This window comes from Cucumis melo, chromosome 4 (genome assembly GCF_025177605.1).
Source record: "Cucumis melo cultivar AY chromosome 4, USDA_Cmelo_AY_1.0, whole genome shotgun sequence".
In the NCBI taxonomy this organism is placed as follows: domain Eukaryota; kingdom Viridiplantae; phylum Streptophyta; class Magnoliopsida; order Cucurbitales; family Cucurbitaceae; genus Cucumis; species Cucumis melo.
In genome coordinates, this window is record NC_066860.1 from 2,004,344 (window position 1) to 2,023,542 (window position 19,199).

At 32.5% G+C, this 19,199-nt stretch overlaps 2 protein-coding genes across 2 annotated transcripts; one reads left to right on the forward strand and one right to left on the reverse strand.

Moving 5' to 3' along the window:
• The first annotated feature begins 971 nt into the window (after nt 1–971).
• On the forward strand, nt 972–5,865 carry LOC103503657 (argininosuccinate lyase, chloroplastic). The gene is made up of 6 exons (XM_008467940.3): nt 972–1,441; nt 1,831–2,211; nt 2,805–2,953; nt 3,336–3,627; nt 4,232–4,396; nt 5,325–5,865. The coding sequence occupies exons 1-6, from the start codon at nt 1,109–1,111 to the stop codon at nt 5,574–5,576; spliced, it is 1,572 nt and encodes a 523-aa protein (XP_008466162.2). The 5' UTR covers nt 972–1,108; the 3' UTR covers nt 5,577–5,865.
• Nucleotides 5,866–6,672: 807 nt separating this feature from the next.
• Nucleotides 6,673–15,646, reverse strand: LOC103503659 (kinesin-like protein KIN-4C). Its single transcript, XM_051083582.1, has 28 exons — nt 15,416–15,646; nt 15,098–15,261; nt 14,814–14,960; nt 14,549–14,701; nt 14,198–14,445; nt 13,720–13,892; nt 13,422–13,546; nt 13,040–13,076; nt 12,857–12,948; nt 12,651–12,767; nt 12,452–12,565; nt 12,266–12,349; nt 11,980–12,187; nt 11,702–11,802; nt 11,407–11,505; nt 11,148–11,261; nt 10,656–10,772; nt 10,501–10,581; nt 10,040–10,111; nt 9,870–9,960; nt 9,745–9,773; nt 9,536–9,621; nt 9,277–9,345; nt 8,922–9,149; nt 8,609–8,741; nt 8,371–8,424; nt 7,686–8,288; nt 6,673–6,996 (listed from the first exon to the last, which is right to left on the reverse strand). The coding sequence occupies exons 2-28, from the start codon at nt 15,230–15,232 to the stop codon at nt 6,673–6,675; spliced, it is 3,834 nt and encodes a 1,277-aa protein (XP_050939539.1). The 5' UTR covers nt 15,233–15,261; nt 15,416–15,646.
• Nucleotides 15,647–19,199: the final 3,553 nt, after the last annotated feature.

Consider the following 19,199-nt stretch of genomic DNA (forward strand, 5'->3'; position numbering starts at 1 on the left):
AAATTGACCAGGTCCAGTATTATTAATTTAGGATTTAGGAAAAATAGAGATGTTTTTTTTTTTAAAAAACCAAAGATGCTAAATAAGGAGAATGAAACAACTAAAAGAAAAAGGAAACAATTAAATAAAATAATAGAGAAGAGATGAAGAAGAGAACAAGTGAACTCAAGTATGATATGTCTTACAAAAGCACCACACATCTCTATTTATAGGACATATTATGTTATAAATTACATCATAAATTTAATGAGATAAATGTGTAACATAGAATGAAACGAGAGTTATATAAAAATTGGTAACCAATGTATAGATTATGGATATTTATAATATATACATAATATATTATTTCATAAATACCTGAGTTATTTCAAAAAGATTTTTTAGTTTTTTTTTCTAATTTACTTTTTCACCTTTATTTAAAAAATTTCAAAATCTTTAATTCAATTCTCATTGAACGTGGTCTTCGAAATTTTGACTTTGTTTTTGTTATTTATTATTTTCGATTGACAGGTAAGTTATTTCGAGTAAAATATTTTTTATTTAAAGATATTTTGTTTGTTTTCTTTTATATTTCTGTATGAGACGCGATCATGTTTCTATTGGTATTTCAAGCATATATTGGATATACAAATAACATCAAAATGTAAATTATACAATTTATATATTTTTCGATATATAATATTAGGTTGAAATCACAGTATGGTTTCTAAACATTTTCAGTTAACTACTTGAAAGAATGATTGAATGATTTCTATGTCTGTATGTCCAGATTTTAGATTTTATCATATTAGTTTTGTTGTTAATGTACTTTAACACATATAACATATCATGAATGAAATTATTTTTTTAAAAAAAATTTATGAAAAATCTACTAATATAATAAAATATTACGATCTATTTATGAGTTATTTGTTGATGTGAATATTTATAAATAGAATTGTTTGATTTTGGGTGTAAATATTGAATATTTTGAAGCTTCTTTAGTAATATTTGGATTATTTAGGAAAAAAAAAAGGTTAAATGTGCCTCAAAATATCGGGCACGACACTAGACAGCTCCAAGTCGCCGACGACACGCCGTCAGCCGTCAAAATCTCCGGCCGTTGAAGATGGATTGCTTGACCTCCTACTCTTTACCAGCCGCATTTGCCTTCTCTAAGCCTTCCGTTTCACTCTCTAAGCCGCCATTTCTCGCCGTCGCTCGTGGAGCCATGCCGATGTTTGGAGTTCTCAGAGCATCTCACACCGCGAACGCGCCTCCGTCTGTTGACGACTCGCCGGAAAACCGCACTGATAAAGAGGTTAAGCTTTGGGGCGGTCGTTTCGAGGAGAGCGTCACTGATGCAGTCGAGCGATTTACCGAATCGATCTCCTACGATAAGCAGCTTTACAAGCACGATATCAGAGGGAGTCGAGCTCATGCTACTATGCTAGCTAAGCAGGTTTATTTCAATTCCTCCATTTCTCTAAATAAACAAAAAATCTCATTCGTTTGATAATGCTCTTTCGTTTTTCTCCTTTTGAGCACTGCATTTCCTTCAACTTCACTAAACAATCTTGCAGAAGAACATAAACGAATTCATTTCGCCATTTTTAGGTGATTTTATCTTTTAATTGAGAGGGTAATTCGAGCGGATACATTGATTTAAGATTGCAGATAAAATTCAAACTCCTTAACATAACCGTAGTTTACCAGTTCGCCAGTTAGTTTATGGAATTTATCCATCATGTTTTTTGATGAACTGAGAAATATATATAATTAAGGATTAATATATTATGAATACTTTCCTTTTAGTGTTTTTAATGAATGATTGGAAACTTATTACTTTAGGGACTGATGAGTGTTGATGAAAGGGATAGTATTCTTGAAGGTTTGGATCAAATTGAGAGGCAAATTGAAAGTGGTGATTTTGTTTGGAGAACAGATAGGGAGGATGTTCATATGAACATTGAGGCTGCCTTGATTGATATGATTGGTGAACCTGCAAAGAAGCTACATACTGCTCGAAGCCGCAACGATCAAGTTCTGACTGATTTCCGATTATGGTGCCGGGACGCAATTGATGCTATATTAGATGCTATTAAGTACCTGCAAGTTTCCATGGTAACTCTGGCATTGAAGAACGAGGGATTAATCGTTCCGGGTTATACACATTTACAAAGAGCACAACCGGTTCTTCTCCAGCATCTGCTCTTAGCATTCGTAGAGCAGGTAAGCTTGATTTTTTTGGTGCAATTCCTCTGCCTTCCTAGAGCTTAGTTTCTACTTATCAGGATTAGCAATAGACAACAAATTAAAAAATTTGAAGGCTCGTACATTTTAGGAATTAAGGCTATTTCATCACGATCTCCTTAAATTCTTATCCAATTTATTGATAGCGTTTTTGACTGTTTGTTTATCATAAATTCATTTTTTAAGTTAAAAACAGATATTTTTGTTGAATAAAAGAACTATAGCTTCTGTAATAATATTCACGTATGGCTGTTGTCATTTTAAATAAAAAAAAACCATGAGAGCTCATGCAAGTTCAAGTGTACATTGAAAACATTTGGATTTATATCTTCATCCTTTGACCAATGGTGAATTTTTATCACTTTGATGATTGATTATTTCTTTATATAATGATTAGTTGGCAAATGGATTAATAGTTTGTCATTAGGTCTGCATAACAATCAACCTTACTCTTAGTTTCCTACCTAAAATGTTGGTTTTTTGCAGTTTAGTATTTTTCTTTTCTCACACACACTCTCTCTCAACTTAAAATCTTTAGTAGACTTGATTGTTGTAAAACCATTGTTTTATAGCTTGAAAGAGACGCTGGTCGTTTGTCGGATTGCAGAGTTAGGCTAAATTTCTCCCCGCTAGGTGCATGTGCGCTGGCTGGTACAGGCCTTCCCATTGATCGGTTTATGACTGCTGAGGCTTTAGGGTTCACAGGTCCCTTGAGAAACAGGTATGAAGCTTCACTAAAATCTGTCTGAGTCGCTAAAGACCATCTTCCCCTTTGATTTGCTATTTAAAGATATTCTTCAGATACGTGTGTATGTGGCTGGTCGTTTATATCAGTGTGCCGATATCGTTTTTGGTCTTTGCTCTCTTGTTCACAATTGCTCTCAATGAAGCTAACCAAAAACGTGAAGCAATATCACTGCATTGTGTCCTTCACTTAAACTGATGATTTTGGTCATAGAAAAGCTTTGGAATGAAACCAACTTCAATGTTAGGAAGTAAATACTCTCTAGTCGATTGTGCTTTTACTCTGTAGGAAGTTGAATGGCTTCTATTTTCACATCTGGGTGTGTTGAATCAGTAGTAATTTTTCATCATCTCTACAGCATTGACGCAGTTTCGGATCGAGATTTTGCCTTGGAATTTCTGTCCGCCAATGCGATTACTGCTATCCATCTTTCAAGGCTAGGAGAAGAATGGGTGTTGTGGGCTTCTGAAGAGTTCGGATTCATAACACCCAATGATTCTGTTTCAACCGGAAGTAGCATAATGCCTCAGAAGAAAAATCCAGATCCAATGGAACTTGTTCGTGGGAAGTCCGCAAGAGTTATCGGAGACTTGGTAACCACTCTCACGTTATGCAAAGGTCTGCCTCTTGCCTACAATCGTGATTTGCAGGTAAATCTTTATACATGTTCTTTTGACCATTTGATATCTATTTGATCAAGGATCGACATTTCCGAAGTGAATTTTGTAGAGGCTTACACAACATGTTCGAGAGCTGAAAATGGTTTAAATCACTTTGAAACATGCTTTTAATTATTCAAAACTAATTTTGATGATACAAAGATTGCATTTAACCTTGTAAAATTAAATATTAAATTAATTTTGATGGATTAAAGATGTGTTTTGGAGTGCTTTTGCATATGACATAAGTGATTTTAACAGCTTCAAAACCACTCATAAACATGCACTTCGCACAACAAAAACACACACGTTGTATTTTTCTTGTTTAGGCATTTCTATAGCATGTTTGAGAGATTTTAAAAATAGTGAAAAGTAGTTTTGTCATATTCAAAACCACTACAAATGTACGAACTTTGAAGGTATGAGAACGGGTTGTTAAAGTGTAAATCAAACGTTAAACTAGTTTTGAATAATTAAAGCTTTGCTTTAGAGTGATTTCGATCCTTGAGCAAATGATGCTTCATTTTACAATGTGATTTTCTTAATGTTGTTCTTTTAGCCTTTTCCAATACAAATACGTGTCGATATTTGATAGGAAGACAAGGAACCCGTATTTGACAGCGTAAAGACAATACTGGGAATGCTTGAAGTGTCAGCTGAATTTGCTCAGAATATTTCTTTCAATAGGGAGAGAATAGAAAAGGCTTTACCTGCTGGGTATCTTGATGCCACAACGCTTGCTGATTACCTTGTGAAGAAGGTAACTACTTCCCATAGCTTTAGACCTTGCAAATATCTTTTTTTTCCTTTTCTTTTCTTTTTGCTTTAAGAATTAAAGAGAATATGTGTGTATGGTCCTTTTGACTTCTCAAAACCTTCCTCTGTAGATCTCGAGTTTTAAGAACACGTAGATTTGGTTTATAAGTTTTCTAAATGCACTTTTTTTTAACTCCTGATTTTTTTGAAAATAGGTTTAAAAGGTTTATAATATATTTTTGTTTTTCTTTTTAATTTTAAATTAGAAAAATAATTGGAAAATTGTAAAAATGACAAATTTGACAATATATTTACAAAATATAACCAAATTTCAGATTCCATCGACAATAAACATTGATAGACATTGATATGTTTCTATGAGTGACATTGATAGAAAGTAAAATAGTATCAAAAATTTTGTTATAGTTTGTAAATATTTTAGTTTATTTTATTATATCTGAAAATTCCCAAAATAATTTTAAAAGTGTAACTCTTTTCCTTAAAATTATTTCTAAACTTATTTTTTATTTAGAAATGTGATTAAACTTCTTTTTTATTGACTTTTTTTATTTTAAAACTTTAAGAACCAAACATACCTATTCTAATAAATTTGAGGACTAAAAGGATATGTTTCAAAAACTTTAGGACCAAACGCACCCATTCCCATGGTCAGGAAAAATGTTGTTTTCCCTTTTCTTTTAAGTGTCATAGTATTTCGGATTACTGTAACGAAACCAACATCAAGTGATCTGTTTATTACACTCCATAACATATAAATGATAACCCTAAACCCTAAAAACGGCTAAGTAAAGAGGACCAACTTCAATTTATCCAAGGCCTCCTTAATTGTGTAGAATCAAATTCGATCAATGTCGTTTCAATCCGACTTTTAATCCCTTTAATAATTCTTCTATTTGTTTTTTCCTTTGCAGGGAATACCTTTCAGAACCGGTCATGACATAGTCGGAAAGTCCGTTGCCTTATGTGTCACAAAAAAATGTTGCCTCCAGGACTTGAGTCTGGATGAGCTAAGAAGCATAAGTCCAGTATTTGAAGAGGATGTTTACGAGTTTCTCGGGGCCGAGAACGCGATTAATAAGTTTTGTTCGTATGGTTCCACTGGAGCAGCATGTGTTGCTACTCAAATCGAGTACTGGGTTAATAAACTCCAAATCAATGCGTAGATCTGATTTGCAAGCAATCTGGAAATGACCGTTCTCGAGTCCAACGTCTTGCCGCAACATTTTGGAGTTATAGGTACGAATTTTAGGAAAAATCGTGGGTTGAAATTAGGATATATTAAGGTAGTGTGTGTGCAAGTTAAAAGTATTTTTGTATGAATATTTCTTGTCTAATTTTTTCTCGATCTCTTAACCAAATGCTGATGCTTTGTTTATTCTCTTAAACTTTTTAAAAAAGATTACATTTAGTTTATAGCATTGAAAATTGAATGGTATAAGTAATATTTTTAAATTCGTAATTAGTTTTATATCACATTTTGATGAATAAACTTTATGTTTTGTTCTAAATTGTCGATTAATTGCTTATATATATTTATATATTGATCCTTTAATTTTAATAATTTTTTAAATATATTTCATAATAGTGGCAGAATTTGATCAACTAGTGGAGGTATGAATATTGGAATCATCAAACTTATAGAGGATAAATAATATGCATTAGTTATAATTAAATTAGTAAAATTGTTTTAAATAGCTGAAAATATTTTCAAATAGGTAATAATAATCGATAGCAATATTAGGAATAAGAATATAGCGTACAACAAAATTTATAAAAAATTACAAATGTAGTAAAATCTATCGACGATAAACTTCTATTTGACAAATTTTGCTATATTTGCAATATACTTACTTATTTTAAATCTTCATATATTCAAATAAAAGTAGCCAATTTAAAAGCTAAAAAAAGATCTTAGAAAAAGAAAAGTATACTAATGAAATTTCAAAACTTAAAAATAGGTCATCGAATTGATTTTTTTGCCGAAGAAGAAAATTGCCCATATCATTCTGTTCGTTAATATAGTGAACATTCTACAAAAGCTATATATCAGAATAATTATAAAAAAATTCCAAGGGAATAACAAAAAAATTCCCAGAAATAGTGAAAATGCCCTCTCTAAAATACACACACATCATCATCCATCATCATCATCATCAACACAAATCTTTTCAAACTTATCTACCATCCAAACGGGTCTTCTTTTCTTTTCTTTTCTGTTTTTTTTTTCCGCCGTTTACACTCCACCAAACACACACCTATTTAACGGTTGCAATTCTCTTTCTCATCCACTCTTTTCGGAACAACAAGTTCATGTCCTTTGTTGCCGCCGATCGAATCTTCCGGCTGATCGGCGTTTCTCTCTCTCAGTAGGTTGTTGTTCCCGCCATTGACGACGGCAGCGGATCGCATAGCTCGGGGAAGTTTCAACGGGATGTTGACAACCTCATTTGGGTCATTCTCTGTCTTCTCGGTGGCCGAGGGTTTTTCGGGTTCGGACGACGCTTGTTGTGGGGTTGGAATCAGTTGAATTGTAGATTTTCGCCATTTCTTTCTTTGGTTTGGCTTGTTTGCCTTTGATTTTACCTGTTTTGGATCACATCAAAAATGGTAAAAAGAGGAGGGAAGAATTAGAAGGCCTCAAACTAAAAGGTCGAAATTTAGTGATAAAATCTCAAAAATAACCTTTATATAAAAATTGAATAGAACTCTCGTTTAGTCTACGGTACGGTTGAGGCTAATAAAACTATTCGAGAGGGTTCATTAAACCTTATTGGCCAAATTTGTAATTTAACCAACCATCCCAACTTTGAGTGTAACCGTGTTGTTCATGTTGGATTTACCACGACAAACGTTTAATTATTAGATATGCACAATAGTGAGTATGATAGATCGAATAACCGAGCCAACCAACCAAACCAAAGTTAGTAGGTCGGTCGGTGTCGGTTTAAGAAAGTTCCAAATTGAGAATTTTCAAAATATATTTTTAAGTGTCAAATCGATCCTTAATCATCGATGTTCGGACGACACTTTAGTAAACTGGCTGTAGTTGGTTTGTGGTCGATTTTTTTAAAAAAACTGATAATGACAACCGATGATGATCATCCTATGCAAAAGTGTGTGGATGTGTGTATAAAAGTGTGTGGATGTGTGTATATATATATTATGATATCTATATTTTGAAGTGTTAGATATGCATAAATGCGTGTGTATAACTATTGTTGTATGAATGACTATCTATCAAACTTTAATCAATAAGGAAAAAGCAAATGTACCAATGTGTTTCCGATGTCTGATAGAGGCTTTCTTTTTGCACCATCTTCAGCAGTAGGAGGAGGAGGAGCATCACTTGGCCTCTCAGCCAATGCATTTTGAAGTAACCTAGCACCACGAGAAACAAGGTCCTGATTTTCCTCATCGGTTTCTTCGTTTTCCGTACCATTTCGAACATCCTTGAATGAATCCGGTTGCATTGAAGCGTCCCGGTCACTTTTACTGCCTCTGTTTGAACACTTCGATGGTATGCAACCACATGACGCGCCACAAGCACCACCATTCGCTCTGCATTGGCACTTTGATGTCTTGCAAGAAGAAAATTTGCTACAAGTACAACAAACAACGGAAGTAGCCGTAGATTCATTCCCGCGAATTATGCCGCCATCGCCAGAACTATCCAAGTTGAACTCTCTACTATCTGTGCCATTTGAGACAGCCATACTTACACGACCCTTGGTTTTAGAGGTTTTTTTTCTATTCAATCTTCGTTTCATGGATCTCTCCCAATCATAATTATCATCATCGCCATCTGAACTATAATTTGCATAATCTGATTCTGAGGTATCCATGTCTGCCTGTATGATGACAGAGTTTCGATGCTCCTACTCACAAATAGCATAGAATTCAATAAATAAAAAATGGGGGGGAAGGTGAACTTATTTTGAAGAAAGAAAAGCCAGTTACCTGTTTTCGTAGATCATAGTTATGCCCTTGGGAATATCTTTTCAAAGCTGAGTTCTGCAATTGAATATTTATGTCAAATTAAGTTCTCAGTTTAGGAAAATTATTGATTTTTGAAGCACAGGAACTGTCTACGAGCGATGGAATGTGAAAAAAAACGACAAAAGAAAACTTAAGAGAAGATACAAGGGAATTCTACCAATTGCAAATCTAGGAAAATAAAATAAACTATAAGTTTTACCTCATGAATAAGTTCTGCCTTCTGTGCTTCTGATTTTTTTAGCATTCCGCTAAGATTTACTATTTTTTGTTTCAGTTCCCTAATTTCCGAATCCTTCTCTCTTGAAGCAAACTCTTTATCCCATAGCAAACACCTGACAAAAAGGAAAAGAAAGGGTGTCCAGATAAGTACGAGCTCATAATTGAAATAATTAAACTATCAAAAGTTCCAGTTATGAACAAAAGGAGGTTGTGATTGACATTAGAAAACTGACAATAAGAACAAAAGTTCCACATGTTGATGCTTCGCTGTCGACAAAGGATCACTATATTACCTTGAAGAAGATGCTAAATTCATCAAAAAATTCATAATATTCTTTGCATCGGCTAGAGAGCGAACTTGATGCCAACGTCCCCTGCCACCAAGAATGCGTTCACGCTCTTCTGCCTCTGACAAATGTGAGGCCATAGAAACCAGAGAGCTAGATGATGTAGCAAGCATGTTTTCAAGGGCAAAGATTCTTGAATTTCTTGCACCAGGTGACATTGTTTGAGTACAGTCACTGCCCAGAACAATTCAAATATCGATGTGTTAAAAATATATTTATCTGACAACCAGATATTACAATGAACCTAACTTGGCCAATTCAAATACGTATACTCGTTAAAGTAGGAAACTACTTTATTCACCTTAAATTCGATCCTCTGTTCAGTTCCTCCTCCTTAAGCTTGGCCAATTCTTTGGCCATCTTAGACCTCCTGTAATAGCAAAGAATTCTCGTTATCATATTGATATTCATTGATTAGTTAAAATGATTTTGAAATTTTCAAGGATGCTTAGAAAAGAATACTTGGAAGTGTTTTTCATATAAGTGCTTATGGAAAAGGTGTTTCACCTAAAAATAAAACGCTCAGAACTTATCTCGAACTCACGCAAAAGAAAACTTACTCTTCCATTTGACGTTCATATTCAGAACGAACTTCGTGCACCCGAACCGTAACTTCAAGCTCATGCTCAATATTCTGCATTAGTGCCTTCAACAGAGAGGAAAGATGTATTAATATTCATTCATAACTTCATTTGAGATATCAACATTAAGGCTATTTTGGAATGCATGTTTTGAATAGCCCTTTTCTTCTTAAAAGTTAAATAAATACCTGAATTCCAGGACCATTTGATCCCCCACCTGCAGAGGGAATACAAACTCCAATAGTTAACACACCCAAACAATAGTGGAAAACTGATAAAAAGAAATCTTCCAATGCTATATAACACTACTCACTGGAAGTTTCACGTGCTGCCTTCCGAGATTCTAAAAGCTCTTTCAGCCTTTTTGTTGCCTGGGCAGCTTCTTCTGTCTTTCGTTGCAAGACCTGTTCGAGCACATGTAGACATCAGAACCATCCTAAATAAATTTATAAAAAAGAGTGTGCTGATTGATAATCGACTTACCATCTTCTGTCTTTGATTCAAAGCTAAGAGCTTGTGCATCTCATATTCGTTTCTCCTACCCTCCTTCTTCAGCTGATCACACGTGAACAAATATTAATTATAAACAATAATTTCAAAAAGAAAATGTTTTGATAATTGCGATAACTAGTTATATAGTTTCTAAAGAATGTGTACTCCTAGTATTCATCCTTAAAATAGAAAATAAATCATTTTAAACAATGATTCATAGTAAGCTCAATTAGATTTATCAATATTTTAAGCTATGAAAAAAAGAAAATTCTATTACTTAGTATCTATTTTATAAAAACTTAATTGATAAATATACGCCACCTATGAGATATTAAAGATATATAGCCACATGGTCCGAAACAAAGCTATACGAGAACTTAATCATTGTCAAGTGAATTCCACCTTAAAATACGTCAAGCACCATATAAATTAAAAAACAAGAGAATCAATACCTGGAGAACTTCCTTCTCTCTTGAAGCCTTCCATGATCTAAATTGCTCAGATTCCTGTTTAATCTTGTGTTGAAGTTGAACCTAGCAGACAAAATTGTGTTCAATGTTTAGAAGACTTATAAAAAAGATCTTATAATCTTCAGGATAAAAAATACCTTCTGGGTCTTAATTCTGTGGATCTCATCCTGTAATCTTTTTGCTGCCTCATCACTCTTTTGCTTCTGTCTCAATAGTTGAGCTTGAGCGTCTTGTTTCTTCTTCAACTCCGAGACCTAAGTTCAAAATATGAGACTACGACATACGGACTGCTTGCTAATCGTTTTCTTTTCTAAAATTAAGCTTACAACAACTACTTCCACGTATGAGTCTACTTTTTATCTACTTTCTAAAAGTACTTTTCAAAATCCAAGCCAAGGTTTTGAAAATTAAAATAATAATAATAATAATAATAAAATAAATAAAAGCTGGTTTTTAAGAACTTTTTGGATTAAGCATTCAAACCTTTAATTCAGAAAGGTGAAAGCTGTAGTTAAACAATTGTAAGGAAAGAAGTATAAAATTCAAAAAACTAAAGGTTATAAAAGAAATGGTTATCAAACGAGATCTTAATTATTAGTAGGTTAATGTTCTAACGTAAATTTATTTACCTGAGTCTCCAAGAAATTCAATTTCTGAAGATATTCTTGCTTCAACTTTTGAGCCCCATCATCAGATGTAGAAGATATGTTTGAAAGATTACATCTAAGTTCCTCGATCTCTTTCTGAAAAGAAACAAGATAAAAACTAAATATATATTCATATAAGTCTCTGTATATACAGGCAATGTATATACAGGCAACCTTGTATGTATATGTGTGTGTGTGTGTGATAATTGAGCTTGCAGTATATTTTGGAATGAGCAATGACCTGTAAAGCTCTCTTTTCTTGTTCCAATTCATGAACCTTTTTTTCATAATGTTGTTTAAGAACAGAGGTATCCGTACCGGCAAACCGTTTCATTTCAGCCTTCAACAAAAGAGAATTAATATGCATCAAAAAGGCAAACAACAATATAGAATAATAAAACTTAAGTGATGCAACCTCAAGAAAAGATCAATCTTATGCAGAGTAGAACAAGACAACTGTCTAAAAGTTGACAGTATAGATGAACGAATTTAAAGAAAACATCATAAATAAAATGTCTAAATGCCCAATGGCACACCTCCTTCTGCTCAAGTTTCTTATCCAATTCTTTTAGCTCTCTGTCTAGTCTTTCTTGCATTGTCGAATGTTCAAGCTCCTTTTCATGATCTTCAATTCCATCTACAAAAAACAACCAGCCCTTTATGTGTTGACATACCAAACTCATACCATAATAAAAGACTCCAATCAGAGAAAGGGGAAGGGAAGGAAAAAAAACCCAACAATGCTTTGCAAATACAATCCATTAAACCATAATAAAATGTCATTGACATAATCCATAAAAATTTGCATGCTCACCTGAAATATCTCCAGCTTTGGGATCATATTCCGACGAATACTCATTTGAACATGGAAATAAGATGTTACCAGACTGGGGCCTATCATCATCAGACTCCGCAAGATCAGCATATTGACTGTGTTTTGAACTCTTAAAGCTTTGCAATCTCAGTACCTCGCCTTCTAGCTCTTGAATTTTCGAAACATAACTCTTAATCAACTCACAATCCTAGATGGGGAAAAAGGTTAGAAACAAATGCATTTTTTTGAGCAAGCAAATTTAAGAAAGAAAAAGATTGCATCAGACCTTATCGTAGTTGGATTCAATCTCATCTAAAGATTTTCCATTCCGCACAGATTCAATTATCATGGCAAATTTGTCTTTTTCAACCTGAATTGTTCAGTAGAATAAAATTATTTATACGATGAGGATAGAGATATCAAACATGAATAGAAATTTGAACAATAAACATAAAGTTTTTCAAAAGAGAACCTGAGCATCAATAGCACGCTGAGACAGATGGTCACAAGTGAGTCGACGTTCTTGAAGTTCCCGCAACAACTCTCCATTGCTTGCTTCGAGCAATGATATTTTGTGCTTTAGAATCTAAACACAAAAGTGATGGTAGTTATACCTCTATATCATGTTATGTGGCATCACAGAGAGGTAATTCACTAATATTAATATAAACCTGTAGCTCTTCATACGGTAAACCTGCATCACCGCGATAGAACAGAAGCTCAGCTTGCAACTGCTCAATTTGACTTCGCATTTTCTGTATTTGAGCTCCTACAGGATCTCGGTTGATCTAAAAATGAAAAATATTAATAGCAATGAAGAAAACTTCTCAAAGAAAACTAATAAATCTTAAGAAAAGAATTTGTAGAATAAACTTACGACTGCTTTATTTTGAATATTGCGAGCACGATTGGCATATTTCAGCGTATTTAGGGTCTCTTCTGCATTTGAGTCGGCAGGACTCACACAAGCTATTCATGTGGATGATAAACATACTTGTTAAGATATATGTCAAAAGAAACTATCAATTAGTATCAAATTAAACTCGATTAAATTGTATACCAATCATCACCGTTCTGCTGTTGCCTCCGAGAGAATCCTGTAAATTCAACTCCCGCAGTTAGCCAAGTCTGAATGAATTGTGAGACAAGATACCACACACTAACTATTAGACTAAAATTATTGGCATCTTTCTTCAGTAAAGACGACGTCATTTAACTTCTTATTTACTTTGTAACACGTGATCAAAAATTGTAGCCAAAGGATCCAATAGCCCAATGACTATCTGGTCTTATAAGATCTAGAAGCAAACAAAGCACATTGACCAGTCACAAATGAATTGCTTTAATTGCAAACCAACAAAGCCATTTTTCTCTGAATTGTGGGAAATACATGCAAAAATACAGAGCTCCAAAGCTAATGGTTGAAAAAAAAAAAGGCATGCCTGTAGCAAACGCGTTAACTTGCTATCACGATAGGGAACGTGACATCCTTCTCTTCGTTTCTTCTCATCTCCCAGTGCACTTATGACATTGCCGAGTGCCAAAAGGCCTTTGTTGATATGAACACCTAAAATAAACAATAACCGCAAAAAGATTTCATCGCAAACATATCATTCTAAGGTCAACTAACAACTAGAAAACAAAAGTTTGATTCAAAAGTCAGATATTAGTCTGTCAAGAGGTCGAATTAGAAGCAGAGTAACTCCCATAAATCTCATACAGTAGCATTATCAACAATACCTTCTTTAAAGCGCATGCCATCGGCACCTGTTCGTTTTGCTCTTTCAGAACCAGCAAGATCCACCAAATGGAGCTTTGCACATAGAATGTCATCGCATGTATCATCATGAGACGTGCCTTGCCCAAGCTTTTTCTTTTGCTCCATAGTAATAGTAAAGATGGCATGTGATCGACTGGAAATGTAGAAGGACACCATGTTCATATTTTGTGAATGAACTAAATGAAATATACCAACTCCAACAATTTAATATACAATAGAAACAAAAATTTAACGAATTTCTTTCTGATTGCAAGAGTCCAGCAAGAAAATTTGGCTTCTTGTACCACCAATATGTTGTAATTCCAATGTAGGAAAAATAAAAGATTCCAATTTTTATATATCATAAAAACCATGATAAAGTACAGAAATGGATGGTTCACATCTAGAAGGTCACTAGACAGACTATGTGCGTGTATATAAATTTTGTCAATTTTATACCTTGACTGACTATTCATGTTGGTACTTCCAGTTGCACGTGCTAATGAACCACGAGACAAGTAAGATGTCATTTCTTCTGTGGTGCGAACTTCGGCCTCAGTGACACCAACAAGCGTAATTCCACCATTTACAGTTTCTCGTATTTGTATTGGAACTCGTGGAGGAGCAAAAGGCTTTGTCCCTTCACCCTTTGTATTATTAACGCAAGTACTTGCATCAAGCAAATCAAAAACTTCTTCCTTGAATATCTGTCATTGGCATATTCACGAAATATGAATAAATACTAAAAAAATATATTTCAAACAACAAAACAAAAACTCAATAGCACTTCAGCAGTCAGTAGCATGTCACCTCAATAAATGATACTCTGATCAAGAACTCTGTCGAATCCTTCATTGCCTCGACCTTTTTAAATATTTTTTCCATGACTTTAGGTATTACTCCATCATTGGTTCCTTCGCCGCTATAATTTGTCCCCATTGTGTAGGTCTTTCCAGACCCCGTCTGTAAAAATGATGAGCACTAAAACCGTCATACGAGCAGCAAAATAACCATAAAAAGTCAAAGTATAAACAATTGAAGAAATGAAACTACAAAAAAAAAAAAAACGTTTGACCTGTCCATAAGCAAGAACAGTAGCATTATAACCCTGAAATAATGACTCCACCAATGGAGCAACACAGTCGTCGTACAATGCATAAGATGGCGATCCAGCACTACCATACACATTATCGTAAGTGAATATATGCGACCCAATTTGAACCTGTCAATAGGCCAATTCAAAATTAACTCAAACAAAAAAACAGAAGGAAAAAAAAACCATCCATAATAATCCAACCATCACAATCAACATATTAGCAAAAAAAAAAAAAAAAAAAAAAAAAAAAAAAAAACCAACACCTGAGGCTCGCCAGGCACAACCGTAATACAATCCGTACATCCAACCATTAGCTCCGGTGTAATCAAAGGTCTAATATTAACAGCAACGCGAACGCATTGCGAAGAATCTGAACTCTTTCCATCTAAGTTTTCCATTGGCAAGCCTAAAAAAACCTAAAATTAACCTATTCCAGACAAGAACAAAAGAAAAAAAAGTTTAAATTACCAATAGATCAACATAAAACGATTTACAGATTTTGCAAGAACTCTCAAAATTTCTTAATCACATTTCATAATCAAATCTGATAATATTAAAACCAAAATGTGATTCGAAATTACCTGAAGAAGATCGAGAAATGAAGCCCGGGGGGGGGGGGGGCGTTGTCTGGGAAGAAATTCAAATTCGTAATGACAAAACAACGAGAAGAAAGCTGTTTGGGGATTTTTAAAATGGCAAATTTGCAATATTGGCTTATTTTATTAATTGAAATGAATAGGGAATTGGCGCCCACGTCCGGATTCAAATGACGAAGTCATGTGCTTGTCACGTGATGGGGAAACGGCTTTCTTTCTTTTTCCTCTCTCTCCCTCTCTTTTTAAGACAAATTTGGGAAATACAATTCACGGCGAAAACTTAAAATAGAACGGAACGGGAGAGGTACGGATCTAATCCTCCTTAAACGGGTCACATGCAACTCGCGTGACCTGGTCGACTTCCTCTTCCAAAATTATTTTGTAATTATCCATTTATCCACTTATATAGACTAAAACAAAATATATACAAAAATATAAAATCAATTTATTCCATATAAAATTTCTTAACCAACTGCGGATAGTTAATCCACGTCTATTAGATTTTTTCATTTATAAATATCTTTAGCAATTTTTGTCATTTACATTCGTGAAATTAAATGAAATTCTTATAGGAATAGTATATTTCGTACCAACTTTATCTGACGTATAGGATTAAAGTATATGTTTTATACCGGCTTTATGTATCGCAAGTTACAATAATCTATAGTTCGATAAATGACAACTTTAATTTGTATTACAAAATTGGATAACTCTATCAAATTTATAATTTATGGATAAACAATTTTATTGGGTCAATAAATACTTTTGACTTTTTTAATAAATATAAATTTTATCATTAATTAAATTAATATTGGATTTAGTTCAATAATGAACATCCAAAAGATAGAAATGTTTCCTAAATCCCGAGTGTTATATGATATGATTATGCACAATTGGTTGGTTTGTTGAGCTAAATTTTATCGATAAAAAAAACTTTATTAAAACAAAATAGATAAGAAAAAATTAAGTAAATAAACCTTAGAGATTATGATATTGAACTTTAGATCGAAAGATACTATCAATATTTTACAACTAATTGTATTCAACAACTATACACGATAGTACTATCTACAATCTCTATGGTACTATTTGAAATATTTTTTTAACTACAATGTTTACTATATTTCATATACATACAAATTATTATGATTCACGTACTATTATAACTACCGATAAATTTAGTATGGGCTTTGGAAACTCGAGTCACTACTCAACTTTGTGTTATATTAATATTATTAGTTGGTCTAAGTGGTAAGTTAGTCTTTCAACTTTTTTTAAATTTAGATTCAACCCAGTTCCTTATATTATTTTTTTCGAATCTGTCACCGATTATAAGTCAACCGCTCGTACATTTGTTAGAGTTTTATTTGATTGTAGCCTGAATGTTTCCAATTGTCCTTCATCCTATCTTTGAGACTACATTATGGGAATTGAATATTGTCGCACTATGGAGTATGAAGAAAGAAATACCATAGGAAAAGGGATGATAAAGATAGTGAAGGAAAGGCAACGGTAATGATGAAATATATTATTGTTTTTGTAACTTAAGGAGAGAGATAGGAACAAAAATAATAAAATAATAATTATATATACATATTGTTTTATTGCAAAATTCGGACTCAAACGGTAATAAGGGGCTGGGCAAGTGGGGCCCACGCGGGTTTGGTTTCAAATTGAACAGGCGGGTGATCGGATCAAATTTCAAGAGTTCAAAGTAAACCCACTTAACATCATACCAAAAAGAAAAATATATATCATGTGGTTTTATTTGCGGTCTCGATAAATATATTGAAAAATTGGAAATTGAAAATATTTTATCTCGTATTATTTGGTATAGAAGATGATATATGGTAAAATTGTGATGTGTGAGTGTACTATTTGGTTTAGTTATTAATTTTAAATTCATACTATATTTATATCAAATATAATTATAAATTATAATTTTTCAGTAAATTATCTAATAGTAAGATATATAGTTTACGTACTTTTTCATATATACACATGCACATCATATTATAATATAAACAACGATAATAATGTTCTATATAAAACCTATTACATCTTCAAGATCTAATCAATCTGATCCGATAATATATCATATAATAAAATTAGTTGTTAATGATTGTAATATATTCGTTTCTTATTCGGTATACATCGAGTTTTTCGTATACTAACATATATTTAATGTGTCGTTTTAGATTGACTTCAACGAATAATATGAAAAATATATTATGTTAATTTAGAAACATAACTTTAAATATAAGAATAATAATATTATCTCATAAATGTAATATATTTAGCTGCAATTCAACAAAAATTGTGGATAATATACATAGTTAATTTAGAAAGTAGATTTTTTTACTAAAAAATAATATTGACATTTAATAGAAAATAAATTCAAAAACATGAAAAAAGGTTTTTTTTTCCCTAAAAAATAGAACAAAGCGCAAAGATATTTACAACATATAAAACAATTTTTAAAAACAAGTCCACAAACCCACAACGTGAAATAACAAAAACACCCATACGATTAATCAGTCACACATGCGTGAAAAAATGATTTTGAACTCAGTCTAAACGATCTCATACCCAATCTAAACGATATCCTAGCAATGATCTCTTAAAAACGATCTCGTAGCAAGTCTAAACGATCTTGTACCATTGTATAAAGTTTAAACGATATTGTACTCTTATATCAAGTGTAAACAATCTTGGACCCTTCTATCTCGTTTAAACAATCTTGTAGCAAATCTAAACAATCTCGTAGCAAATCTAAACGGTCTTATAGCAAATTTAAACGATCTTGTGTCTTTCTACATAGTCTAGACGATCTTGTATCATTCTACTTAGTCTAAACGATCTCGTTGCAAGTCTAAACAATATTGTACCATTGTACCTAGTCTAAACAATATGATTCTGTACCAAAAAGGAAAAAAAGAAGAAGAAGAAAGAAAATTCTGGAAGAAGAAATAAAAAATTGGTAAATATTTACATAAATAATCATGATATTGTAAAATGAATAAGAAGTAATAGTATGAAAAAATTAGTAATATAAAAAGGAGATGAATAAATCGTAAATAAAAAGAATAAGTGAAAAATAATCAGCATTATTCAAAGAAAAACCTTGAATTTATGGAAATATCATGGACTCTTTGATTTTGTTACACTAAAACTTATCTATGTATGCCTATTATTTTTAAACAAAATTGAAGACCTATAATATACCATGATTAGTTAGAATCATTATTAAATAGAATCAAATAAATAAAAGAAGATATTACATAATTAATAGTTAAAATATGTTTGTTTTATGCAGTTAAGTATACTTTGTGGTAAATAAATATAATCAAATTTTTATAAATGTTTATTTAATTATTGACGAGCTAAATTTGTCCTAAAAATTGGCTAAATCTTATTAAGATAACAATAAAATCATAAATTTAGATTAAGAAAAATCATTAAAACAGAAAAAATCATTAAAATGAGCATAATTTAAAGTGTAAGAAAAAAATAATAAAAGCATAATATTTTAAAAAATAATTATGAAAAACGGTTTAGTTACCAGAAAATGTCATACATTAATTACATATAATATTAACAATAATTCACTAGAGGAATTTACATTCAAAATTCCAAGTTTAACAAAGGGAACCATTGTTCCTCTCCACTTCTCAATGCCAACCAAAATAATAATAATAATGATAATAATAAAAAAAATCATAAAAAGACTTGAGTTTCCCACTCAATAAATTTACGAAATATAGTAAAA

What these genes read in the sequence shown, in the direction of transcription:
- LOC103503659 (XM_051083582.1), bottom strand. Translation starts at nt 15,232, where the DNA reads ATGGAAAACTTAGATGGAAAGAGTTCAGATTCTTCGCAATGCGTTCGC. An exon ending in CAAATGGTCCTGGAATTCAG is followed by an intron (nt 9,622 to 9,744) that starts GTATTTATTTAA and finishes TCTCTGTTGAAG; the next exon opens with GCACTAATGCAGAATATTGA. An exon ending in AGGCAGAACTTATTCATGAG is followed by an intron (nt 8,425 to 8,608) that starts GTAAAACTTATA and finishes ATTCAATTGCAG; the next exon opens with AACTCAGCTTTGAAAAGATA.
- LOC103503657 (XM_008467940.3), top strand. Translation starts at nt 1,109, where the DNA reads ATGGATTGCTTGACCTCCTACTCTTTACCAGCCGCATTTGCCTTCTCT. An exon ending in TCTTAGCATTCGTAGAGCAG is followed by an intron (nt 2,212 to 2,804) that starts GTAAGCTTGATT and finishes ATTGTTTTATAG; the next exon opens with CTTGAAAGAGACGCTGGTCG. An exon ending in CCTACAATCGTGATTTGCAG is followed by an intron (nt 3,628 to 4,231) that starts GTAAATCTTTAT and finishes GATATTTGATAG; the next exon opens with GAAGACAAGGAACCCGTATT.